Genomic DNA, 27,569 nt, shown 5'->3' on the forward strand with positions numbered 1-27,569 from the left:
AATGGTTTGAACCCGGGAGGCAGAGGTTTCAGTGAGCCGAGATTGCGCCATTGCACTCCAGCCTGGGCAACAAGAACGAAACTCTGTCTCAAAAAAAAAAAAAAAAAAAAGCTGCTATATGTAAAGTCCTTAAAACAGTGTCTGACACACTTAGTTGTATGTAATATTTGCTTCTGTTAACTATTATAATTATTATGATTTGGATTATTTTATTCCTTTCTGATGGGATTGTGGTAGGAATAAAAACTAACATTGGCCAGGCACGGTGGCTCATGCCTATAATCTCAACACTTAGGGAGGCCAAGGTAGGAGGATCACTTGAGCTCAGGAGTTTGAGACCAGCCTGGGCAACATAGTGAGACCTTGTCGCTACTACAAACTAAAAAAAAAAAAAAAAAAAAAAAAGGCCAGGTGCACTGGCTCACATCTGTAATCCTAGCACTTTGGGAGGCTGAAGCAGGCAGATTGCCAGAGCTCAGGAGTTCAAGACCAGCCTCAGTAACATAGCAAAACCCTGTTTCTACTAAAAATACAAAGAAAATTATGGGCATGGTGGCACATACCTGTAGTCTCAGTGACTGTGGGGAGGCTGAGGTGGGAGAATCGCTTGAACCCAGGAGGCAGGTTGCAGTGAGGTGAGATCGTGCCACTGCACTCCAGCCTGGGCGACAGAGCGAGACTCTGTCTCAAACAAACCAAAACAAAATAAAACTATGAGCCGGGCATGGTATGTGCCTGTAGTCTCAGCTACTCAGGTGGCTGAGGTGTGAGAATTGCTTGAGCCCAGGAGATCGAGGCTGCAGTGAGCGGTGATCTTGCGGTGATCACTTCAGTCTGGGTGACAAAGACCCTGTCTCAAAAAAAAAGTAAAAATAAGAAATAACATTTATTGCATAACTCTCTCTCTATATATGTCAGATTTCTTGCTTTATTAATCCATACTACAATCCATACTGTGAAGTAATTGGTCTCTTATTTTATAGATTAATAATTTCCCCAGCTTAGATAGTAAAGGATAGAACTACAGTTTGAATGTAGGTTGCACTCCAAAACTTAAAGCTTGTCCCATTTGACTGAGTGCGGTGGCTCACGCCTGTAATCCCAGCACTTTGGGAGGTCGAGGTGGTTGGATCATGAGGTCAGGAGTTCGAGACCAGCCTGGTCAGTATGGTGAAACCCTGTCTCTACTAAAAATACAAAAAATTAGCCAGGCGTGGTGGCACACGCCTGTAGTCACAGCTACTCAGGAGGCTGAGGCAGGGGAATCACTTGAATCCAGGAGGCCGAGATTGCAGTGAGCCTAGATCACGCCACTCCACTCCAGCCTGGATGACAGAGCAAGACTCCGTCTCAAAAAAAAAAAGCTTGTCTCGTTCACTTGTTTTAACTGCACATTTCAAGTATGAAGTTAATTAAAAGTGACTTTTACTGTTATTTTTTTCCACATAGAGTAAAATATGTTCACCCAATCTTTTAGGCAGTCATGTCTATTGCATGACCTTTTGTTATATTTTATTTATCAAGATTATATTAAAGGAGAGAGACTTTTAGTTGTGTACAAATTCTTTTATTTGATTTGTTTTTGTTTTAATTATGTGATTTCTATTACTGTAGGCAACTTCAGTTCATTTATGCAGAAGGAAATATTTGAGCAGCCAGAGTCTGTCGTGAACACAATGAGAGGAAGAGTCAACTTTGATGACTATACTGGTAATTACATGTGAATTATTTTATTATTTCAGTGTCTCTGACAGTAGGAGGTGCCATTAACAACCTGAAAGTTAATTGCCCTTAATAGCCTTGTAGAACAACTACAGCTGCCAGCCATCAGTGGAGCCCAGCCATCTTGGAAAAAGTTCTTTAGTGTATGATTCTACCTATATAAGATATCTAGAATAGTCAGATTCACAGAAACAGAAAGTAGATTAATGGTTACCAAGGGCTGTGGGGAGGGGAAATGGGGAGTTACTGTTTAAAGGGTACGGAGTTTCAGTTATGGGATGATGAAATTACAGAAATGGATTGTAGTGATGGTTGCACAACAATGTGAATGTGCTTAATGCCACTGAATTGTACATTTGAAAATAGTTAAAATGGTAAATTTTATGTGTAGGTCACCCATTGTGTACCAGGGACTGTCCTAGGCACTGTGAGTTCTAAGAAGAATGAGACATGGTCCCGTTGCTGGGCAGCTTACGTGTATCTGCCTGGCCTAGGTTTCCTTTCTGAGTATATAAATAAGTAAAAGTGTGAACTTCCCCAGAGGTCTTTCAGGTATTTGCCTGATGCCTTTGGATAACCTATACCCTCCTGCATTTTTAAGGTAGAGGTGAGAGTACAACACTCCCCCACCCTTTTTTTTTTTTTTTTTTTTTTTTAGGATGGAGTTTTGCTATTGTTGCCCAGCCTGGGGTGCAGTGGTGCCATCTCAGCTCACTGCAACTGCTGCCTCCCGGGTTCAAGCGATTCTCCTGCCTCAGCCTCCCAAGTAGCTGGGATTACAGGCATGTACCACCAGAGGAATTGTATCTGCCTCTGTAGACAGAGGGGGTTGTTGAAGATGGTTGAGCTGGAAGAACTGGGAGAGTAGCAGTAAATTCTTTTATGGTATTTATGGAAATGAGGTCAGGAAAAAGATTTGTTTTATAAGGGAAGAAAATGAGACAAACTTTGGGAAGTTCACGGTTTTAAAAAGTACTTTTGGCTGGGTGCAGTGGCTCATGCCTGTAACCAGCGCTTTGGGAACCCAAAGCGGGAGGATCACTTGAGCTCAGGAGTTCTAGACCAGCCTGACCTCCTTTTTACTAAAAATTTTTAAAAAATTAGCTGGGTGTGGTGGTGGGTGCCTGTAGCCCTGGCTACTGAAGAGCCTAAGGTGGGAGGATTGCTTGAGCCCTGTAGATCGAGGCTGCAGTGAGCTCTGACTCCACCACTGCACTGCAGCCTGGTTGAAAGACCTGTCTCAAAAAAAAACAAAAAACAAAAAAGAGTACTTATATCTGTATTATGTACATAAAAGTTCTGTAATAAAACAGGATAGCTGTCATCTTTTTTGTTGTTAGGATGAGGCGATTGAGGCTTTCAGTTTGCCAAAGGTCACATTGTTAGTCATTTATTGAACCAAACTAGTCCCCATGTATTCATTGTTCTAAGTGCTCTCCATCCCCTCCCCTGTCCATCAGGCATTCTTTCTTTTGCCTGTAGTGATGGCCTACCTCATCTCAAAGGGATCAGGCTTTTCTCAAAAGCATCACATTTAGAGCTTTGAGCAGCTCCTTTCAGAACTATCCCAACTCTCCTCAGCCACCAGAAATTTCTAGGACTAATTTTAAGGAAACACCGTGGCCAGCTAATCTCACTGTCTTACATCCATGTCCTTCTTTGGCATCATCTGCAATACAGGTCTTTCTGGTAGTTGGTCTGCCTTTTTTTTTTTTTTTTTTTTTTGCTTTGCTTTTATATTGAGTCTTTGCCTTTGCATGACCCTGATTCAGCCTTTTACTGTTGTTTCCTTTCTTCCCAAATATTTGTAATTAATGCCAAGGTCTGTGGAAAACTCTGTAGGCAGAAGTACACAAACAGGCTTGGTCTAGTGCAGTAACAGCAAGAAGGCCAGTCTGGCTGGTGTGGCCTGAGTAAGAGGGGATGTGCTAGGATATTAGGTCAGAGTAAGCAGGAGACAGGTCTTATGGGACTTGAAGGCCAAAGTAAGTAGTTCGGATTTGATTATAAATTATTTGGGAAGCTAGTGACACTTTGTATTTTGTTTGGTTTTGTTTTCTACTTGGCTAATTTTTTAAAATAGAGAAACATACCTTCTTTCATTATTGAAATTCAAAAAGGAGAACATATAATTATTCAAAAGATAAAAAGTAAAACACGTACCTTGGTTTTATAGTATAACTAACTAAGATAAAAAAGAAGGTGGACTGGCTGGGCGCAGTGGCTGACACCTGTAATCCCAGCACTTTGGGAGGCCAAGGTGGGTGGATTACTTGAGGTCAGGAGTCCGAGACCAGCCTAGCCAACATGGTGAAACCCTCTCTACTAAAAACAGAAAAAAATTAGCTGGGTGTGGTGGCTCACAGCCTGTAATCCCAGCTACTAAGGAGGCCGAGGCTGGAGAATCGCTTGAACCTCGGAGGTGGAGGTTGCAGTGAGCTGAGATTGCACCACTGCACTCCAGCCTGGGCTACAGAGCAAGACTCTGTCTCAAAAAAAAAAAAGAAGATGAGGAGATGAAGAGAGCAGGGGCAGAGTAGACAGACTGAAAATAGTTCAGAGAGAGCAGCAGGATGAGGCCCACGAGGAGGTACCTGTCATTCTTCTCAGCCAGATTTGGAATTATTTGAGTCCAGAAGCTCTCAGTGCCTTGACCACTATATTTACTTGGTGGGTGCTTAGGGAATTTTAGTTGACCTGTTGAATGAATGTTGAATGGGAATTTCTCACAGATAGAAAACTAGCCTGTGTGGAAGGATTTCTGGACAAGACACATGGAGAACAACATGTAAATAGCTATAGAAACTGAAAAAGAGGACAGACTTCACTGGAGGGTCTTTATGTTTTTAAAGGATCACTGTAAGAGATCCTTCTGGTAGCATATGGAGAGCAGACTACAGGAGGTGGAGAACAGAAGAGAGAACTGGAGAATGTTGCTGTCGTCTAGGGAGAGATGCTGGGTTTGAAGATAAATGTGGAGGGATCAGAACAATCAAGCATTTTGACTGAAGCATTAGGGGAATGGGGACGGCAAAGACTGAGAGGAGAGTGGGTTTATGTTACTCTACAGAGCACCTTTCTGGGCACCAGAGGGGAAATAAATATAACTGAGATAATGTTTTTCCCAGACAGGTTTATTGAGACATAATTAGATATAATAAAATTCACCATTCCTAGTGTATAACTCTAAGTTTGACAGACCTCTACAACATAGTCATAATCATAACCTCCACAAAGTCAAGATGTAGAACAGCTCCACCACTCCCAAAATTTCCTTGCACCCTATTGTTGTCAACCTCTCCTCCAGCTCCAGCCCTCTACATCTAATGGTCTGTTTTCTGTGTCCTCTACTTTTGCCTTTAAGATAACTTTCAGAGAGAAGAATGTAAAAATAACTGAGATAGAATGTAATAAATACTGTAATTGTGTGAGGATGTAGAGAGGTGAGTAAGGTCAGTTACAGGTTTGGGGGGGGCCAGTAAAGTTGTGACTTATTTAATTTACTTTTCAAAATTACAGAGAACTGTGCTTTCCAAGAGGAATATTAATTCTTTAAAACAGCAGTATTCTTCCTCATATTGGCAGTGGATACTCACAAAATGCGATTGCCTAGTTTACATGGTTCTTTGCTAAATAATTATGTACACAAACTTTTATTTCAGTGAATTTGGGTGGTTTGAAGGATCACATAAAGGAGATCCAGAGATGCCGGCGTTTAATTCTTATTGCTTGTGGAACAAGTTACCATGCTGGTGTAGCAGTAAGTGCTTTTTAAAATTTTAATTATGTTGAATATTAGAGAATATCTATAGACCAAGTAGTAGTCTAATAACATACTGTGTAAAACTATGTTTTGTTAATGTGTTGTCTTTTCCCTTTTGTGATAAAAAAAGAAGGTAAGGAGAGAAATTACCGGCTGCTTGGAATTATTTATCCGTGGAAGATCTGTAGAAAAGGACCCTAGATATACAGATAGACCTCCTGCAGCAGACTTCATGAAAGACCAAGAGGGGGAGTTTCTCTACTGTCCTAGACTTGTAGCCTAGGGAGCTTGCCTACATGTATAAGAGCTGTCATTAGGTTTTGCTTAGCATTGTTCACTTGCCCTAGACAGATGGCCCGCATCATGTGTGAACCTCAATGCAGTTTTACTTTGTGGGCACATTACTGCAAAGAAAAGTAGTCTGCTTTTTTTTTTAATCAGATTTTATTCTTTAAATTGTTCTTTTAGAAGCTGAAATTCAGTATCAAAAACGTGTATTGTCAGTGCAGAAGCATAGGTATATGAGGGTCTTTTATTCCAATAAAAGACCAATATTTGCCCATGTAGTTTCCTTAGGAAGAGACAGTTTATGTGCTGCTGATGTCAACTGTTATAAACAGAAGACCTTTACATTCAATTTCTGCTTTTAGGATTGATTTCCAAAGTTCATGTCATAATTTATTTATTTGCTGAGGCATAAATATTTATTAGGAGCCATTTATTTAAGCAGTGAGTGAAACTTATCTGGTCACCTGCCCTTGCATCTCAACAAGCTTTGCTCTTTTCTAAGACTACACCAAATACCTCCTCCCCTCCTTCCCCAAAATTGTATGGTCCTAAACAGAAAGTCCATGTAATGTTGAAGGGTAGAGGTCTAAAAAAGTGATTGTTTTGTCTGAGCGTTGTGGCTCACACCTGTAATCCCAGCACTTTGGGAGGGCAAAGTGGGAGGATCACTTGATGCCAGGAGTTTGAGCCTGGGCAACATAGTGAGACCCCGTCTCTACCAAAAAAAAATTATCAGGGTGTAGTGGCAACTCCCTGTAGTCCTAGCTACTTGGGAGGCTGAGGCAGGAGGATCACTTGAGTCCAGAAGGTGAGGCTGCAGTGAGCCTAGATTGCACCGCTGCACTCCAACCTGGGCAACAAAACCAGGCCCTGTCTCAAAAAAAAAAAAAAAAAAAAATTTTGAAAACAGGAAGAAGAAAGACGTAAACACGTTAGTGGTGGCTTAGATCTGTTACTGAATGAGCCCTCTATTCAGAAATAGAAAATTTGATTAAATGCTTCATCTATTGCTAAGACAACATTGGGGCAGAAATTATATACTCTGTTAGAATTCTCTAATGTAAGATTTTTTGTTGTTTCGTGGATGCCAAGACTACTGTAGTTAACAAACATTAGAAATCCCCCTGTGGTTTATCAGACAAAATAGTACCATTTATTTTATCCTGTTTTACGTTTTTGTTGTTGTTTCATGACACATTTGCATTTTTTTTTTTTTTTAGTATCTATATCCTGAATGATAACTGACTACACTCTAATCATTCTTAACCCATTTATGCCAGAGGTTGCAAAATTTTTTTGTGAAAAATCATCAGACCTTGGTGATGACCTTGAGCAGTAGGATATAAATAATTCCCACAAGCTTAGCGTTCCAATGGATGGAACACTAGGCATAAATGATTTAAGTATAGCCTACTTAATATGCTTTTCATAATTTTAATTTTCTCTAGGTTTTGTAGTGGCATTCAGTGGAATTTATAGCATTAAGTTACTCTATTGTGATGGAAATATGTCATTTTGTGTATTTATAAACAGTTGTTTGCAGCTGGGTGCAGTGGTGTGTGCCTATAGTTCCAGCTTCTCGGAAGCTGGGGCAGGAGGATCACTTGAGACCAGGAATTCGAGGCCACGGTGCCCTATAATCATGCCTCTGAATAGCTACTACACTCCAGCCTGGGCAACAAACCAAGACCCCATCTTTAACCAAAAAAAAAAAAAGTTGCCCCAACTAAAAGAATAAACTATTAATTAGCACAGATAAATCTTGAGATTACTTTTTTGGGGTTTATTACTTTTAAATATCTGGTAAGCCTCCAGATTTCTATCTTTCTCTCTTCTTTCCCCATCTTTTTATTTTGAAGAATATGATTCCAATGTAACATTTATATTATAAACTGGGTGAAAAGGTTTTGTTTACATTTATTTGTGGGAAAACATTTAGCATTTTAGTGTCGGTAACTTAATTATGTATAATAAGATATATTAATGGAAAAGAATAATAAAAAATAGGAGCATTTTATCTTCAGTGATTTTCTTTACATGATGTTGTAGTATTGTTAAAAAATGCCAAATCAAAGTTATTTAATATTTTTGGGGGATCCAAGTAAAACGATTCTGTTCAAATTTGTGGGCAAGCAAAAGTAAAAGGGCTATGAAATAAGGGCACCTTTAAGTTCTTTATTGCTGAGAAGGAGGAAAGCTGAGATGGGTGAGAGATGGGGAGGACCACTTGCCTGAAGAGACTGGTGAAAGGCTGTCAGGATAGGTGAGCTCCAGAGTTAGAATTAAAGCAACACTAAATGTATACATTGGTTGAGCTTAAAGTTTTTGCTGCCTAAAAGATAATTTTTCTGTTGTTTTTGATTTTCCGATGTTTAGTGTAAAAATAATTAGAACGGAAATTTACTGAAATGAAGGTTAAACTACCTTTTGCACAGAGGCATACTGCTGCCTACTTCATTCCGCCTGCCCCATGCCACAAAGGTTGAAAATAGTGAGCCCTCTTAAACAAGATTTCTAAAATATATTGACTTCTTTTGGGAAATGGTCATATTTATGAATACGTACTTTTAAAGTGTTTAATTTTTCTCTATATATTTGTACATCTGTTATCTGATTTGAAACCCCTCACTGACATGGGTATTACATGAATTTTCATTTTAAAGATTAGGAATTGGGAAGTTAGAGATAACACACAAGCTGACTCAGAGCCATGCTTTTTCCACTTCTCAAAATGTTTTATATGTGTGGGTATGTTTCCTTATGAGAATGTATGTGGCCAGGCGCAGTGGCTCACGCCTGTAATCCCAGCACTTTGGGAGGCCGAGGCAGGCAGATCATGAGGTCAGGAGATCGAGACCATCCTGGCCAACATGGTGAAACCCCATCTCTACTAAGCTGGGCATGGTGGCGCACGCCTATAGTCCCAGCTACTCGGGAGGCTGAGGCAGGAGAATCGCTTGAACCCGGGAGGCGGAGGTTATGGTGAGCCGAGATGGCACCACTGCACTCCAGCCTGGCGACAGAGCGAGACTCCATCTCAAAAAAAAAAAAAAAAAAAGAATGTATACATGGATAGTTGTCTAAAGAGACTGATAGTAAAATGTTAGCCATGCTTATCTCAAGTGGTAGGATTTTGATTTTTTAAAAAAATATTTTAATCTGGGTTGTTTTTATTTTCTAACGTGTCATTTTTGTAATCAGAAAAAGCAAAAACTATACATTGAATCCAAAGAAGTCCAATGAAAGAGTATTTGAAGGAAAGTTCTGTGACCAAGTCATCTTTTCTCTGCAGACACGTCAAGTTCTTGAGGAGCTGACTGAGTTGCCTGTGATGGTGGAACTAGCAAGTGACTTCCTGGACAGAAATACACCAGTCTTTCGAGATGATGTTTGCTTTTTCCTTAGTCAATCAGGTGTGTTAATTTTAAAAACTTAAAGGGAAGGAAAGTTATTCTTTCTAATAATTCTAGCATATCGTGCCAAAAGCTGATATTTAAAGGTAAACTGGCATTGCAGATGACTTGACGAACACAGATTTATTTTAATGTTACATAACTCTTTATGAATTAGTAAAAATGAACACCTTTTATGTTCAGAGAGCTGGATTTTCAGTGACAGAGAAGGAAGAGATCCTGAGAAGCCATATTACTTAAAGTTTTATAAATTTATTAAGCAGATGTTTTGTATTTTATTTAAAACAAGTAATACTGTTGAAAGTGTGGTCAATTTGTTTTTGCTCCTAGGAAACAGCATATGCTAAAACTGTTCTGTGTGTTATGGTTGTCCCTACTTTTTACACAGGTGAGACAGCAGATACTTTGATGGGTCTTCGGTACTGTAAGGAGAGAGGAGCTTTAACTGTGGGGATCACAAACACAGTTGGTAGTTCCATATCACGGGAGACAGATTGTGGAGTTCATATTAATGCTGGTCCTGAGATTGGTGTGGCCAGTACAAAGGTAAATTCTTGACTCATTTCTCTGATGATTATTTAATCATAGTGTCAGTGAAGCAGACTAGTCTGTAGACTAGTCTGTATCTTATTTTTGTTAGCAGTTATAGAACTCACATTTTACTAATCATTGTAATTATTGTAGGACTTAAGGGTCAGATAGATAAAAGATTTGTCATTCTCTCCCTCTTCCTAATAGAGTTTAAAAGGGACTTATGTATATAGTGTAAGTCCATTTTGAAAAGGTCTCTGCTGGCTATCCTTGTCTATCGCTTACTGCCCTCCTGCTGGGCACAGTAGGATACATAACAAGTATATAACATCCCTTTCTTTTATGAAGTATAGTCTGGAATTTGAAAACAAATTAGAAACATCCACTTTAACCATTTTTGGAATTTTTATTTACCTATTTATGGTTTCTAATAAATAATGTAAAAATATACATACTACCTCTGAAAGTTTGTAAGGAGGAATACACCTTTGGTATAAAATTTGGCAACTGCCAGGCATGGTGGCTCACGCCTGTAATCCCAGCACTTTGGGAGGCTGAGGCGGGCAGATCACTTGAGCTCAGGAGTTCCAGACCAGCCTGGCCAACATGGTGAACCCTGTCTCTACTAAAAATACAAAAATTAGCCAGGTGTGGTAGCACGTGCCTGTAATCCCAGCATACCCGGGAGGCTGAGGCAAGAGAATCACTTGAACCTGGGAGGTGGAGGTTGCAGTGAGCTGAGATTGTGCCACTGCACTCCAGCCTGGGTGACAGAGCGAGAGTCCATCTAAAAAAAAAAAAATTTAAAATTTGGCAATTAAAAAAATTTTTTTAATGAGTATTGTATGACAGTATCTTTCTCTTTAGATATTGCTCTGGGGAGGTTTAAAGGTACTGTCCTGTTTTTTGAAGGCCTAGTAAGACTACTTTGCTCTTTGGAATTGGAATATGCATAAATTTAGGAGGCTAATAAAAATAGGAAATCTTAGAAAGTTGTATAAATACAAGAGATGTTATCCCTCCACAAGTGTTTTTTTGGGGTTTTAGGTTTGTTTGTTTGTTATTTAGAGACAGGATCTTGTTTTGTCACCCAGGCTGGGGCTGGAGTGCAATGACAGGAATCATAGTTCCCTGCAGCCTCAGACTCATGGGCTCAAGTGATCTCTGCCTCGGCCGCCTGAGTGGCTGGGACTACAGATGCACCAGTCTAGTTTTTTTTTTTTTTTTTTTTTTTTGAGACGAGGTGTCACTATGTTGCCCAATGTGTTACTTTTTATGATTTCACATTTTTGTTTTCTCAATATTTTTCTGCTTAAGTTTGATATTTCTTGCTGATTATCTAATAAGATGTTGGGATATTGGTGGATTTGAGTTTAATTAAAGGATTGTGGAAGACAATGTTAATGTGTACATAACCGCATTTGAATTCTTTTCCCTCAAAGATTCTCATAGAGAATTTTTTGTAGAAAGTTTGTGATTCTTACATAAAAATTCTTCTTTTCTGCACATTGTGCACATGTACCATAAAACCTAAAGTATAATAATAATAATAATAATAATAATAATAATAAAAGAAAAAAAAGAAAAAAAAAATTCTTCTTTTCTTTTTCTTTTTCTTTTTTTTTTTTGGAGACGGACTCTCACTCTCTTGGCCAGGCTGGAGTGCAGTGGCGCGATCTCAGCTCACTGCAACCCCCGCCTGCTGGGTTCAAGTGGTTCTCCTGCCTCAGCCTCCCAGGTAGCTGGGATTACAGGCACCTGCCACCACGCCTGGCTAATTTTTGTATTTTTAGTAGCGATGGGGTTTCACCATGTTGGCCAGGCTTGTCTTGAACTCCTGACTTCAAGTGATCTGCCTGCCTCGACCTCCCAAAGTGCTGGAATTACAGGCATGAGCCACTATACCTGGCCCCCACCTTTTTTTTTTTTTTTTGGAGACGGAGTCTCTCCTCTTTGTCATCCAGAGTAGATAGAGTGCAGTGGTGCAATCATGGCTTACTGCAGCCTGGACCTTCCCAGGCTCAGGTGATCCTCCCACCTTAGCCTCCTGAGTAGCTGGGACTACAGGTACAGGCCACTACCTATGCCTGGCTAATTTTTGTATTTTTTGGTAGAGACGGAGTTTTACCATGTTGCCCAGGCCAGTCTCGAACTCTTGGGCTCAAACGATCTGCCTGCTTTGGCCTCCCAAAGTGCTGGGGTTACAGGCATAAAAACTCTTGAGTGAGATTTTTATTTCTTGGGTATTTCGATATTGTTAACACTGTAATTTACAGAGTGCTGAAACTTGAATTTTCTCCATATGGTAATTAAAACGTGTTACATGTTTGTGCTTGGGTTTCCATCCTTTGGCTGATTAAATGACCAGCCACCTTTAGTAGCACTTAAGGATTTGATTGGGGGATTGGAATCCCAGAGACTCTTTATTTATAACAGATTGTGAAACAAGGGCTACAACGTGGTGTATGTGGAATATGGGATTGTTTGGATGGATGCCATTGACTTAATCTTTTCATAAAATGTTTCTGGAATTGTGAGCTGCCAAGGGAAATATATATTTTACATTTCTCATTCCTTTGTTTATGAGAACTTTAATTTGCCTCAACATTTTAGGATGATGATTTTCAAATATACAGCAGAGTTTTAAAAATTTTACGTACAGGCTGGGTGCAGTGGCTCACAACTGTTATCCTGGCACTTTGGGAGGCTGAAGTGGGAGGATCACTTGAGGCCAAGAGTTCAAGACCAGCCGAGGCATCACAGGGAGACCTTATCTCTAAAAAATACAAAAATTAGCAGGGCGTGGTGGTACGTGCCTGTAGTCCCAGCTACTCAGGAGGCTGAGGCACGAGGATCCCTTGAGCCCAGGAGTTTGAGGCTGCAGTGAGCCATGATCACACCACTACACTCTAGCTTGGATGATAGAGTGAGACCCTGTCTTAAAAAAAAATAATAAAAATTTTACATTAGCATTGGTATACCCACCATCTAGTTTCTACCGTAGCATATTCACCAATTTTAAGTGTACAGTTTTAGTAAATTCATTTGGCTGTACAACTGTTATCACAATCCAGTTTTAGAAGATGATCACCTGAAATACTCCTTTGTGTTTCTTTATAGTCAATCCTCACTCCTACCCTCCAGCCTCATACTCAGGAACTACTGTTTTCTCTTGCTGTATTGTGGCATTTTCTAGAAAATTCTTGTAAATGGAATTGTATAACACGTCTTGTGTGTGTAGCTTCTTTCATTTAGCCTGAAGTTTGTTTTTTAAATAAAGCCAGTTAAATTTAGCAGTGAGGTATTGTATACCAACTTTAGTAACTCTAATCCTAATGAGTTCTAATGACCCTCTATTGGACTAGCCTAGCCTGAAGTTTTTGAGATTTGTTCATGTTGTTATTTGTATCATTAGTTCTTTCTTTCTGCAAATCATTTTTTTAAATATCTTTTTATTTTGAAATAACTATATAGGAAGTTGCAAACATAGTACAGAGAAGTCTTACATACTTTTTACCCATTACCCCAATGGTTACCACCTGTATAAGAAATTAGCATCTTTTTAGTACAGACTTTAATTTTTTTCAAAAATGACTCTTAAAAAATTGAGTAAGTATGGCAATTTAGTATTACTTTCATTTTTCTTGGATTCTAAAGTAATTTTATTCAAATGTCTTAGACATTTTGGGCTTAGTTACTTACAATAAGTTTTGGGTTATTTAGTCACAGACCATTCCAGGTGGCAAATAAGAGTTTTTATGTTAATGGGTATTGAAAGAAGTTGATTATTATTACTATTATTATTATTATTTTGAGATGGAGTTTCGCTCTTGTTGCCCAGGCTGGAGTGCAGTGGTGTGATCTCTGCTCACTGTAACTTCTGCCCTCCGGTTTCAAGTGATTCTCCTGCCTCAGCCTCTCAAGTAGCTGGGATTACAGGTAATTGCCACCACATCTGGCCAATTTTTGTATTTTTAGTAGAGACTGGGTGTCACCATGTTGGCCAGTCTGGTCTCGAACTCCTGACCTCGTGATCCACCCGTCTTGGCCTCCCAAAGTGCTGGGATTACAGGCGTAAGCCACCGTGCCCAGCCAAAAGTTGATTATTGATCCTAATCCCTGGGCCCAGTGATGGAGCACATAGAAGAATTCTGTGATCTTGCCTGTAAATTCTCAACTTTGCCTGAAACTGTCAGGATTAGAGGGATCTTACTGAGTTTCTCATAGTATCAGACCATAGACAATTTGATACTGCTGGAGGAATTGATGGGTATAAATGGTAGGTTCAGCAATTTTTATATGTTGTTGCAGGTGTTTAGAATTTCACCACAGTGCTGACTTTTGTTGATTTAAAAAAATAAAAATGTAACTTTGTTTTTGGCTGAACAAAAAGAAAAACCAAGTTTAAAATTTCAGAGTCAGCATTTTCCTGGTAAACTCTTTCAAACCTCAGTAGATTCTGAATGTAGGGTATAGCTTATTTTTCCTCATAATTGGTTTCCTGGTATGTATTGATGAAATTAAAAATATGAAATTGAAATTAGAAATTAAACTGTAATAGCAATGCAATGGAAAAACATATGGATTAAAGTTGCTCCGTTTAATATTTGTACTTAAAAACTAGTATTCAGATGGTTTCAGTTCAAACAAATAAACACTAGTTTGTAGAATAACATTTTTAGTTATGGGCTACAGGAACTGGAATACTCATTATCTGATCAGTTTGGATTGGAAACAGTTTAAGTATTCCAGGGGTCCAAGATACCTCTAACCTGGTAGTATGTTTTGTGATTAATTGATTTATTGAAAAGTAAACCACAGTAGAAAGAAGTAGACTGGAAGAGTCTGGAATTTAGAATATAGATGTGCTCATTAGTCTTGGAGGCAGAGGACTCCAAATTCACTTTAGTGTTATGGGAAAAGATTCCGGTCTGCTGGTGGAATATAATAGGTGTACAGGGAGGCAGTTGTGGAGGACCATGTGAGCAGCTGGAGGCTGGGAAGTCCAGCAGGAGGAAACAGGGAGTCTCATTTAACTATTGGGGTGATAAGGAGTTACCAGACTGTGATTTTATTATAGAGGGAGTCTCATTATCCACATCATGCCAGGAAATCACTAATGGAGTAATCCCTTATCAAGAGAAGAGTAATAGAAATTCAGCATATAATCCACACGCACACACACACAACCCTCAGAATAAATTTCCTAAAGCTAAAATTATATCTAACACCGTAACTGACAACAGCACAATAACCTACTGAAAGAGATGTAAATAAAAGCCTCAAATATCTGAAACATAAAAATGTTTTTCAAAATAACTATTGGATTAAAAAAAATCAGAACTACCATTAAGAAAGACTTACTAGAGGCTGGGCGTGGTGGCTCACGCTTGTAATCCCAGCACTTTGGGCAGATCACTTGAGGACAGGAGTTCAAGACCAGCCTGGTCAACATAGTGAAACCCCGTCTCTACTAAAAAAATACAAGAAAATTAGCCGGGCATGGTGGCGGGCGCCTGTAATCCCAGCTACTTGGGGTGGCTGAGGCAGGAGAATCACATGAACCCAGGAGGCTGGGGTTGCAGTGAGCCGAGATCACGCCATTGCAATCCAGCCTGGGCAACAGAGCAAAACTGTGTCAAAAAAAAAAAAAAAAAAAAAAAAAAAAGAAAGACTTACTAGAAAAAAGTAAACAATGAATAAGAGGGGTAAAAATTTAGAGTGTGTGGCCCAAGTGATAAATAGAGGGAAATAGCATTAAATTCCTAGCACAAATTGATGAAAATGCCATATTTTTAAATGGAAAGATTGTTTTGTAAAGAAATGACATATCTTGGGTTAGAATTAGTGTTCCTTCAACTTGCACTAAAATTAATTTCAAACAGACTAAAAAGGAAAATGTTAAAAAAATAAAAAGGAACAATGAAAACAACAGAAGTAATAAAATTTAATAATACTTAGTTTTATGTAGGATGTGGAAGGATTATCTGAGTCTAAAAGTACTACGTAGAAGTTAAAAAATTATGTCAGTCAGCACCAATATAAAAGGTCGAGTCCACGATGAGAAAAAATATTTGAGACATAACAATAACTACCTTCTTTTTTTTTTAAATTTTAAAGAATAGTATTTTATTGAATACGTTTTATTCACAGAAAAATAAGCTTTAATCTACAATGAATGCCAGATTATACAGCAGAAAGCAATTGTCTTAGTTTTCCACACAGAAAGGTTCTTAGTAAGTGAAAAAAACCATAAAATTATATTCAGAAATATAGTACTCTGTCTCAAAACATTTCACATGATTATTCACAATACTAATACAATTAGATCAGTCATTCAGTCAGGTTAAAATATAACAGTAATAAAAAAATGCAAAATCTAACATAAATTACATTAAAACCCTTGTTACATCAAACCAAAAATGCAGATTTATTACTAAATCCAGAAAAATGGTAACATATATAGTAATTTAAAATATTACGTTAATGATACAGAATAAGAAAGTGGTAAACTCTAAAAATCTGTAGGCATATCTGCAAACTAGACTTCAAAGTAGAATCTGACCACCCAAACATTAATGTAGCATTTGTCTAATTTTTTTGTTTTGAACAATAACTACCTTCTTAAAACCAATTTGAATAAACAAACTCAAGTTGAAAAACAGGTGAGGAACAGCAAAGTCAGTTGTCAAAAGAGAAAATATAAATGGTCAACAAACATGAAAAAAAAGCTTAGCTTTAGGATTCAAGATATGTATGCTAAAATAGTAGTGAAGGTTCATTGTCCAGCAGTCAAAATGGTAAAAGTTTGCTAAAGAGATAATTCTCAATATTTCACAGAACTTGACAAAACAGGCACATCTCACAGTCACATAAAGTTAGTAAGAATGAAAATAGTCTTGGCAGTAGGATTGTGAGTTTTATACATTCAATTCTGTATCCTAAGAAACTAATTGTCTTTTAGTTGAAGCTGTCATCAATAAAATTTATAGTATGTTTTGAGCCTGTATATCAGGGATTATACAGAAGTGAATGTTACATTTGTCTCATTTAATTGTCATGATAATCTTTTAAGTGTCATGTACATTTAACAGATGGGGTATCTGAGGCCTAAAGAGATGAAAACTGCTCAAGCTTATAATGTAACTTGACAGAGTTCGGTTTTAGGATTACACTTCTACTGTTATTTAGGAGTGAAAGCAAGTTATAAAATTGTAAGAAAATAATTTTCTTAACTATGTAAAGAAAAGAAAAACAGTAAAAACTTTAAGGCAGTATTCACAAGTGTGATTAATAGCATATTATTAATGTAATTATTTCTATTAACAGATGAGATTAAAGATTATTATTTCTGTTTACTTTTCTACAATTGTACTTTCTTTCTTTCTTTTTTTTTTTTTTTAATGAAAACTTAAAACATAAAACTGGGAGTGAGGAACAGGCAATAGGCAAAGGTGGAAATCAAAGAGCAATTAAAAAAAAAATCCAGCAATACCAGTGCAAGTACCCCAAGGAGAGTTTATCAAGCACTTGCCTTTTGATTTACACCAAAAACTAAATGTGGTTAGGCACATGCTGATTTGCTCATCTTTTCCTTCCTTTCTTAGGGATATTAGGAATTTTATAAGCATTCAATGGGTTTTAAGGTGTTTGGCTTTTGTATCTAAGAAATAAAGGTTGAGTCATTTGTTCAAGATTCAGAAAAGGAGAATAGTGATAGATTTCCCAAGTACTGGTTCAGTTCACTGTTACTAAGGTAGTTTATTTTTGTGTTTTGGAGACAGGGTCTCACTCTGTCCCAGGTTGCAGTGCTGTGGTGCAATCCTGGTTCACTGCAACCTCTGCCTCCTGGGCTCAAGTGATTCTCCTGAGTAGCTGGGACCACAGATGCACACCACCACACCCAGCTAATTTTTGTATTTTTTTTAAAGACAGGGTTTCGCTATGTTGCCCAGGCTGGTCTCGAACTCCTGAGCTCAAGCGATCCACCCGCCCCGGCCTTCCAAAGTGCTGAGATTACAGGCATGAGCCACCATGCTTGGCCCTAACGTAGTTTTAAAAGATAGAGAATATATACTCTAAAACCAATGGGAATTTTATTTTCAGCTTTTTAAAATTAAAAGTTCTAAATTCTTAAGATGCAGCTGCAACTAATTGTCCTGCTTTTTTGTGATGTCTCAGGCTTATACCAGCCAGTTTGTATCCCTTGTGATGTTCGCCCTTATGATGTGTGATGATCGGATCTCCATGCAAGAAAGACGCAAAGAGATCATGCTTGGATTGAAACGGCTGCCTGGTACAAAGATACTCATATATTATACTTTTGTTGTCTAAGGGAGTGGGTAATAGGTAAAATTCTCTTCTTATCCTTGAAGCTGTGGCTTGTAGCTATTTAGTCAATAAGATCTTTCTACGTTTGCTCCGATGTATTAAAAAAATACCCATACTGATTGATAGCACAGAGGAATAGAAACACTGGTCTTTTGTTGTTTGCTACCAATATATTGTTATTTTATTTGTTTGGTTTATTGTCCTTTTTTGCTAATATTACTTCTTAGATATGATTAAGGAAGTACTGAGCATGGATGACGAAATTCAGAAACTAGCAACAGAACTTTATCATCAGAAGTCAGTTCTGATAATGGGACGAGGCTATCATTATGCTACTTGTCTTGAAGGGGCGCTGGTAAGTTTTCTCAGTTTTAATTAATATCAGTCCATTGACCTGCAGACCTGACACATAGTCATATATTTTTACATTAAATGAATGAAATAGGTAGAACTTTTGAAAGTGCTTCTGTATTTATGCATTGTGGTTTGTTTACTTTGAGAAAGTGCAACAGAGAACTCTGTTCAAAAGTGAAAATCAGAAAGAGTAGATTTTAGCATGACAAACTTGGATTTAGCAAGTAACTTGGGTTAATTTGTTCAAATATGAATAAAGATTAAGTTCTCTAGATAAGAAATTTAATTGAGGTCAAGCTGGGCACAGCAGCTCACGTCTGTAATCCCAGCACTTTGGGAGGACATGGCAGGTAGATCACTTGAAGTCAGAAGTTCGAGACCAGCCTGGCCAACATGGTGAAACCCCATCTCTACTAATAATACAAAAACATTAGCTGGATGTGGTAATGCATGACTATAATCCCAGCTAATTGGGAGGCTAAGGCGGGAAGATCACTTGAACCTAGGAGGTGGAGGTGGAGGTGGCAGTGAGCCGAGATCACACCAGTGCACTCCAGCCTGGGTGATAGAACGAGACTCTGTCTTAAAAAAAAAAAAAAAAAAAAAAAAAAAAAGGGTTAACCAGAAGTATGAATATGTTCATGATAATCTAAAATCTTTAAAAAGTCCTGGTGGAGCTTTAAAACTTCCAATTACTTGTTGATAATATAGAAATAGTGATCTATTAACTTGTTAGATACATTTATAGATCAGTGGTCCTTTAATACTTTTGGATAGATAGACAGTGGCTTGACATATCAGATGCTTTTTATAATATTTACTTAAACATGGATTTTTGAAAAGTGGATTGAAGACAAATCTGGTTCTTTCCTATTAGAAAATCAAAGAAATTACTTACATGCACTCTGAAGGCATCCTTGCTGGTGAATTGAAACATGGGCCTCTGGCTTTGGTGGATAAATTGATGCCTGTGATCATGATCATCATGAGAGATCACACTTATGCTAAGTGTCAGAATGCTCTTCAGCAAGTGGTTGCTCGGCAGGTAAGTCGGGGGACTGTGAGAACACCTTGGGGATCAAAGAGGGGAGTCACGCTAGCTTATTTGAATGACTTACAAAACATGTTTTCACGTGTTAACTCATTTACTTTGGAATACAGCCTTTGAGGTTTACATGTGAGGAATCAGATACTTAAGAATTTTTTTTTTTTTTTTTAAAGATGGAGTCTTGCTCTGTCACCCAGCCTGGAGTGCAGTGGCACAATCTTGGCTCACTGCAACCTTTGCCTCCTGGGTTCAGGTGATTTTCCTGCCTCAGCCTCCTGAGTAGCTGAGATTACAGGCACACTCCACCACGCCTGGCTAATTTTGTATTTTTGGTAGAGATGGGGTTTCATGTTGGCCGGGCTGGTGTCGAACTCCTGACCTCAAGTGATCCACCTGCCTCACCCCCCCGAAGTGCTGGGATTACAGGCATGAGCCACCCCGCCTGGCCCAGATGCTTAGAGCTTTAAGAAGACCAAGGTCGTAGATCTCATATTGGGCAGAACCAAGACCAGAACTGAGGTCTTGGTCTCCACATCCTGTCTTCTTTTAGTTAACATATGCTACTCTTTTTTAATTTAATACTTCTAAAACATTTAAAAATGTATTTTAATATATTTTTAAGTATATATTTCAGCTGGGTGCAGTGGCACATGACTGTAGTCCCAGCTACTCTGGGGACTGAGGCAGAAGGATCACTTGAGTCCAGGAGTTTGAATACAGCCTGGGTAGCATAGTGAGACCCTGTCTCTAAAAAAGTAAATAAAATAAATTTAAAAAAAAATACACACACGTGATATATTTCAGGGGAAATCTAACATCTAGGTTTTAATATTATATAATTGAGTTTTCTTCAGATCAATTGGCTTTATATAAATTCCAAAAGATATTATTCCCTAAGCACGATGTGGTGGTAATGAACTTGAGCTTTGAAATTAGGCAAACCTGCAGTCAAGTACTAAGCCTGGTATTTCTTAGTTGCATGAGTTTAAACAAATTACTGGATCCCATAACGCTTCTGTTTCCTTGACTATAAGTAATACCAATCAGATTTACTACACAGGAATTTAAAGAAGTCTGTCCGTGAGGCTTCATATGGATTATGCATTGCAATTTTTGCACATTCATAAGCTATAGCCCTGCCTTTGCCCACCAGTGATGTTGTGTATGTGTGTGATTTTCTTTCCTAGGGGCGGCCTGTGGTAATTTGTGATAAGGAGGATACTGAGACCATTAAGAACACAAAAAGAACAATCAAGGTGCCCCACTCGGTGGACTGCTTGCAGGGCATTCTCAGCGTGATCCCTTTACAGTTGCTGGCTTTCCACCTTGCTGTGCTGAGAGGCTATGATGTAAGTCATCTATCACTGCAGAAATCTTGGGATGGTTTTTTACCTGGATACATTCTGATTTTTTTCTCCTAAATTTTTAACAATAGTGTTTGAGAAATCTATCAAATATATATCTGTCACCTGTTGTATTTTCATGGCCCAATTTGTAGGTTACATCACAACATCTTCTTACCCATAGAACTTGAAGGAACGTTGGGGTTCACCTCCAAGATCGTGACTCACCTTGGGTAGTCTCCACCTGTTTTCTTAATATAACCTCATATCTCTTAATAGGGCAGCTATTGGCATTTGGTAGGACAATACTTTTTTGTTTGGAACTGTCCCACACATTGAAGACTTTGTAGCATTCCTGGTTTCTCAGCCATTGTGGCAACCAAAACATTGTGCTTTTGTTTTTAGTGTCCCCTATGAGGGCTACTACTTCTGTAGAGGACCACAGTAGCTCTTTCTGTGTGAACTGGCACCTTTAGAATGCTTTTTCCTAACCAATTTCAGTTTTTTTCAGGACACATTATGTGATTATATTTTCTAACCTAATTCTTTGTAGTCTGTAATAAAGATGGTTAATGAACGTATTGTTTTCTGTTTTTATAAACAAAAATAATTTGCTTATAGTAACCACCCCCTTCCCCAGTCTATATAATCTCTCAAATCTTGCTTTTTTTTTTTCTTTTTGCAGGTTGATTTCCCACGGAATCTTGCCAAATCTGTGACTGTAGAGTGAAGAATGTCTATACAAAATGTACGAAACTGTACGATTAAGCAACACAAGACACCTTTTGTATTTAAAACCTTGATTTAAAATATCACCCCTTGAAGCCTTTTTTTAGTAAATCCTTATTTATATATCAGTTATAATTATTCCACTCAATATGTGATTTTTGTGAAGTTACCTCTTATATTTTCCCAGTAATTTGTGGAGGACTTTGAATAATTTAATCTATATTGGAATCTGTATCAGAAAGATTCTAGCTATTATTTTCTTTAAAGAATGCTGGGTGTTGCATTTCTGGACCCTCCACTTCAATCTGAGAAGACAATATGTTTCTAAAAATTGGTACTTGTTTCACCATACTTCATTCCGACCAGTGAAAGAGTGGTGCATTTAATTGGAGTATCTAAAGCCAGTGGCAGTGTATGCTCATACTTGGACAGTTAGGGAAAGTTTGCCAAGTTTTAAGAGAAGATACGATTTATTTTGAAATTTGTTTCTGTTTTGTTTTTAAATCAAACTGTAAAACTTAAAACTGAAATTTTATTGGTAGGATTTATATCTAAGTTTGGTTAGCCTTAGTTTCTCAGACTTGTCTATTATCTGTAGGTGGAAGAAATTTAGGAAGCAAAATATTACAGTAGTGCATTGGTGGGTCTCAATCCTTAACATATTTGCACAATTTTATAGCACAAACTTTAAATTTGAGCTGCTTTGGACAACTGACAATATGACTTTAAATTTGAAGATGGGATGTGTACATGTTGGGTATCCTACTTCTTTGTGTTTTCATCTCCTAAAAGTGGTTTTTATTTCCTTGTATCTGTAGTCTTTTATTTTTTAAATGACTGCTGAATGACATATTTTATCTTGTTCTTTAAAATCACAACACAGAGCTGCTATTAAATTAATATTGATATATTCAGTATTCTCTTCAACTTTGTCACAAGGAAGAATTTCCTGTAATTAATTTTAACTTTCCTTCACTGTATTGTTGCGTAAAACTAGTCCCTTAGTGCCAGTTTAGAAGTTATTTGTGATTGTTTGGAAGATTTGCAGGTCGTTGACCTCATCATTTCACTCTAAGTATATGTGGTAGGCTAAGCTCAGAAAAAGGTATGTATGCTTTACACTGATAGGCACCAAATTTAGTATTATATCCTAGGTATTTTTCCTCTCTGTATTTTCTGTGCTCTACCCCTGAAATATATTTAGGAATAAAGAAGATATAAATAGTGAGTGATATTGGGGTATGTTCAGCTTGTAAGTGTCAGAAATGGAAGTTGACAATTTGGATTAAAATATTTAAAGTAGAATGTTATTATTTGATACCCCCAAAATTGTGAGTAATAATTTCTTAATGGAGCTTTTCTGGCCAGATCTTCAGGGCTATAGGAGAGTGTGTTTGTTTTTGGTACAGTCCTTCTTTTTCAAAGGTTTTTACTTTTAAATTGTGAAGGTAAGCTATTTAGCACAATTATTTAAGTAAGCTGTCTTTTCCTTTCTTTTCTTTCTTTTCTTGTTTGAACTTCTTGGTGAGGTTAAGATTTTCTAATAGTTATTGTTGTTGCCAGAGAAGCATAGAATTCTGCTTGTGTCTTAGGGTTAGAGAAAGATTTGTTATATTTTGAGGTAATTTGGAAGGACTTTCATACATGGTGACTAGAAACCTGATCTTTTTAAGAATAAAATAGGGTCACTACATTATATATAATATATGGCTATTATAGCTATATTAATCTACTTTAATTGTTTCTAAGATTATTTTGTGTAAGTCAGCTAGTGTGTGTATAGTGTCATTTCTTATGTTTTGTATATTAACATTTTACAAACACAATTTGTGTGGGTTTGTAGCATTTCTTATAGTTTAAAGTATGATTCAGCATTCTAAGTTAAAACTAATATGTGAAGTCAGTCATTAGTCTGCATAATCTCTGTCTCCCTCTGTGTGTGTCTTTCTATAAAGCACATGTGTACACACACACACAAACATACTGAAAGCTAGGGTAAGTTCTAAACTGAATATCAAAAACCAAAATCAAGAACAAAGAAGTGATATTTTCCAAACAAACATGGATTCTCTGCCGGGTGCAGTGGCTCAGCCTGTAATACCAGCCTCCACTTTGGGAGGCTGAGGTGGGAGTATTGCTTGAGCTCAAGAGTTGGAGAATAGCCTGGGCAACATGGTGAGACCTGGTCTCTACAAAAATTTTTTTGGCCGGACGCAGTGGCTCATGCCTGTAATCCCAGCACTTTGGGAGGCCGAGGCGGGTTGATCATGAGGTCAAGAGATCGAGACCATCCTGGCCAACATGGTGAAAACCCTGTCTCTACTAAAAATACAAAAATTAGCTGGGCATGGTGGCATGCGCCTGTAGTCCCAACTACTTGGGAGGCTGAGGCAGGAGAATCGCATGAACCTAGGAGGCGGAGGTTGCAGTGAGGCGAGATTGCGCCACTACACTCCAGCCTGGTGACAGAGCAAAAAAAAAAAAAAAAAAATTTTTTTTTTTTTTTAATTGGCTGGGCATGGTGACTTGCGCTGTAGTCTCAGCAACTTAGGAGGCTTAAGTAGTAGGATCACTTGAGCCTGGGAGGTTGAGGCTGCAGTGAGCTGTGATTGTGCCACTGTGCTTCAGCTTGAGTGACAGAGTGGGAGGCTGAGGCAGGAGAATCGCTGGAACCCAGGAGGCAGAGGTTGCAGTGAGGCGAGATTGCGCCACTACACTCCAGTCTGGTGACAGAGCAAGACTCTTTCAAAAAAAAAAAAAAAAAAAATTTTTTTTTTTTTAATTGGCTGGGCATGGTGACTTGCGCTGTAGTCTCAGCAACTTGGGAGGCTTAAGTAGTAGGATCACTTGAGCCTGGGAGGTTGAGGCTGCAGTGAGCTGTGATTGTGCCGCTGTGCTTCAGCTTGAGTGACAGAGTGAGACCCTCCTGACTCAAAACAAAAAACATGGTTTCTCCTCTCTCTCCTGTCTTCTTACTCTCTATCCCATTTGATGTAGTGATTTTTAAATGCTTTTATAAGTTAATTCTTAACACAAAAGAGACATTGTAATGAGGCACACCACTAAAGTGAGCATGCCCAATTAAAACCAGTGTAATACAGGATAAGAAAATCTGATTTTTCAAAAAAGATACTCTACATAAAGAATCCTTCATATAAAAAGTTCTTTCTTGTAGTACATTTAAAGTTTTAATTCACTCATGTATAACTGAGAGTTCCTTTGAGCCCTTTTTAGGCAGGGAGGCATGTCTGTCATCTAGCATGTGGCCCAGTAAATGATTATTACATTGGAATCAGTTTTTCAGTCTTTTAAAATAAATTCTATGCCATAAGAATAAAAGATAAAGAGAAAAATTAATGTTAACTATTTTTAGCTTATTATAACTATGTCAACAAGTGTTTATTAATACCTATTATGGGAAAGTCACTGTGGTAGACGTTGAAAATTACATCATCATTAAGGCAGTATTTGTCCCCAGATGGACTCATCACGAACAAAGACTAGGTTCATTGGAAGGCATAGGGTGAGAGAATGGGAAGATGGAGTGGAGGTGGGTTGTTAAACTGCTGTGAGTGAGTGATTTTGTCTACTTGAATAATGGTCCATGTTTGGGGGCATATTGTGTTTCATAAGAAGTGAAAGGTATTTGCAAAGTAAGCTACAAATGACCCATAAATCTGTTAACAACAGTCCTTAATATGCAAAGATGAAAAACAAGCATTACTGCTACCCAAAGGGAACTGGCGCTTGGTGATGTGCAGATGGGGCTGTTGGTTAAGAGAGCTATTACAGGTTTTCTCTCTTAGGTTTCATAGGAGGTAGTTACTGACATGAGATTGTTTTATCTTTTTGAATATAGATCTCTTGTCCTGAGTTAGTTCTGAGGATGGGAGTAAAGGAGTTTTTTGTTTGTTTGTTTGTTTGTTCTGGCTCCTTAGTAATACTCCTCTGACATTTATTTCTATTATTCTTCAAAGAAAGGAAACCAACTGAAATGTTTGCTTTAACAAACATTTTAAGAAGTTCTTTGGGTTTTTTTTTCCCCTTTTAAAAAAATTAGCATATACCATAGCAATAAAAGAACTAACGTTAACTATTGTATGCTACAACTTAAGTGATTTTTCTAAAGAAGCACAATGTCATTGAAAGTATTATTGAAAAGGATCATAGTCACATTGAATTTGTGAAGGCCAAAGAAATGGAAGGGAATGATATTTTCATTTTATGATATTCACATATTTAGTAAATTTTTTGTACAAGAATACCAGGCAGAGTATTTTGCCCATGGAAACAACAGGTTTCAGATTACTTTGTTTTTGCTGTTAGTCTCAAGTTTAGAAATGTTAACACTTAAATCAGTTTTTTTCTCACTATACTTGAAGATTGTTAATATTTTGATATCTTCCTAGCTTGATGAATTTAAACATATCTTCAGATCTGTGACAGTGACAACCAATAGGACTGATAATATTAGCTTCAAACCAATAATATCCAGGGTTAAAATAAAAATCATAGTGAAAGCACGATTGTAAAATTATGCTGTATTAACTTTTAAGTCTGTAATAGCTTGACATCAAAATGGTATGTAATTACCATAAATAATGGCTAGCGAGAACATCTTTGAAAATTCTCAAATTACCTTTCTTACTACACTGTTTTCAGAATGAATGTAGAAATGATCCTGTTAGCTTTTTGAATGTTATGTGGTTGAATGTGTTTTTGCTTAAATAAAGCTTTTGGTATTTGTTTAAATTACACTTCTTGAGAAGTGGAAATTTTAAAATCATCTTTGTTTCAGTTTTGTGATTTTTGAAGTGAATGTTTAGTTTTCTGAGCCAGTTGGTCATTTCTTCCTCATGTCTTGTTAAGTCCAGTGAGTAAGCCTGAACTGTGAATAAATTACCAAAAACTTGCTTCGAATTTCATTTTGAAGCAATTTGCTAATATTTGAAGCGTATACACATTTGTAGTTATGTTAAAAATTGTATTGTACTAAGAACGTAATCAGTGTCTACTTTAGTTGTAAACACTTCTGATGTCAAAACTTTATTCATTACTGTTGATTTTAAGAATAAGAAATCACTGCCTAAATATTACCAAAAGCCACTGTCTCTACCCAAACTTCCCAGTTTGGGAAAGAATCGTTAGATAAAACAAAGGCTCTGCCCTTTCTGATACCACACTCCACAGATATTTTCTCACATTTTTAAAACATTTTGCAATAACATATTGTTTATAGGAAGTTTATAGGGTATGCAATGATTAAAACTTTTAAGTGAATTGATAGTTGCAAAAGAAAGGATAATATTTAAGGTCAGTGAGTAGCAAGACAATCTAAAGTTTCTGTAATATCTGGCACTCTGTTAATTATAGAGCAAAGCTTCCCTTACAGAATCCTTTTATGAACAGCAAGCTAGAGTCTATCCCTAGTGGTTATAGCACTTGCTACGTTTTTCAGGAGACAGTTATGCCAGGGTGATTTGAATGGATAGATGTGCTGTTTTGCCTGCTTGTAGAATTCAGCCCAGTCTTTGGTCTCTCTCTCTCTCTCTCTCTCTCTCTCCCTCCCTCCTCCACCTCTCCCTCTCTCTTCTTCTGCACCAGAGCCTAAGGCTGCCCCACTAACATGCGTCATTTTTTCCAGAGGCTACTTTTTTTTTTTTTTTTTTGAGATGGAGTTTTGCGCTGTTGCCCAGGCTGGCATGCAGTGGTGCGATCTCGGCTCACTGCAACTTCCACCTCCCGTGTTCATGCGAGTCTTTTGCCTCAGCCTCTGGATTAGCTGGTATTACAGGCGCGTGCCACCATGCCCAGCTAATTTTTGTGTTTGTAGTAGAGACGGGGTTTCACCGTGTTGGCCAGGCTAGTCTCAAACTCCTGACCTTGAGTGATCTGCCCGCCTTGGCCTCCCAAAGTACTGGGATTACAGGCGTGAGTCACCATGTCCTGCCCAGACATATCAAATTTGACAGGTATTGTATACCCTTTGGATCTTTAGGAATTAATTTTTGCCTCTGTCACTCAGCTTTGTATATTTGGAAATGGAG

At 37.9% G+C, this 27,569-nt stretch overlaps 1 protein-coding gene across 4 annotated transcripts in view; it reads left to right on the top strand.

The window, feature by feature from the left end:
* Positions 1-22,432, top strand: part of GFPT1 (glutamine--fructose-6-phosphate transaminase 1) — a 62,333-nt gene extending 39,901 nt beyond the window's left edge. For 2 of the 4 annotated variants that reach the window (XM_009237222.4, XM_054548113.2), the window contains 9 exons: positions 1,615-1,710; positions 5,385-5,482; positions 9,066-9,186; positions 9,575-9,732; positions 17,899-18,013; positions 18,276-18,403; positions 19,280-19,447; positions 20,638-20,799; positions 21,479-22,432. In XM_009237222.4, the coding sequence (XP_009235497.1) occupies positions 1,615-1,710; positions 5,385-5,482; positions 9,066-9,186; positions 9,575-9,732; positions 17,899-18,013; positions 18,276-18,403; positions 19,280-19,447; positions 20,638-20,799; positions 21,479-21,523 (1,091 nt within the window). In that variant the 3' untranslated portion in view covers positions 21,524-22,432. Of the gene's footprint in view, positions 1-1,614; positions 1,711-5,384; positions 5,483-9,065; positions 9,187-9,574; positions 9,733-17,898; positions 18,014-18,275; positions 18,404-19,279; positions 19,448-20,637; positions 21,371-21,478 lie in introns of those variants that run through there. The other 2 variants (XM_063713653.1, XM_063713654.1) reach the window with 1 other exon arrangement.
* The last annotated feature ends 5,137 nt before the right edge of the window (positions 22,433-27,569 follow it).

This window comes from Pongo abelii, chromosome 12 (assembly GCF_028885655.2).
Source record: "Pongo abelii isolate AG06213 chromosome 12, NHGRI_mPonAbe1-v2.0_pri, whole genome shotgun sequence".
Classification (NCBI taxonomy): Eukaryota; Metazoa; Chordata; class Mammalia; order Primates; family Hominidae; genus Pongo; species Pongo abelii.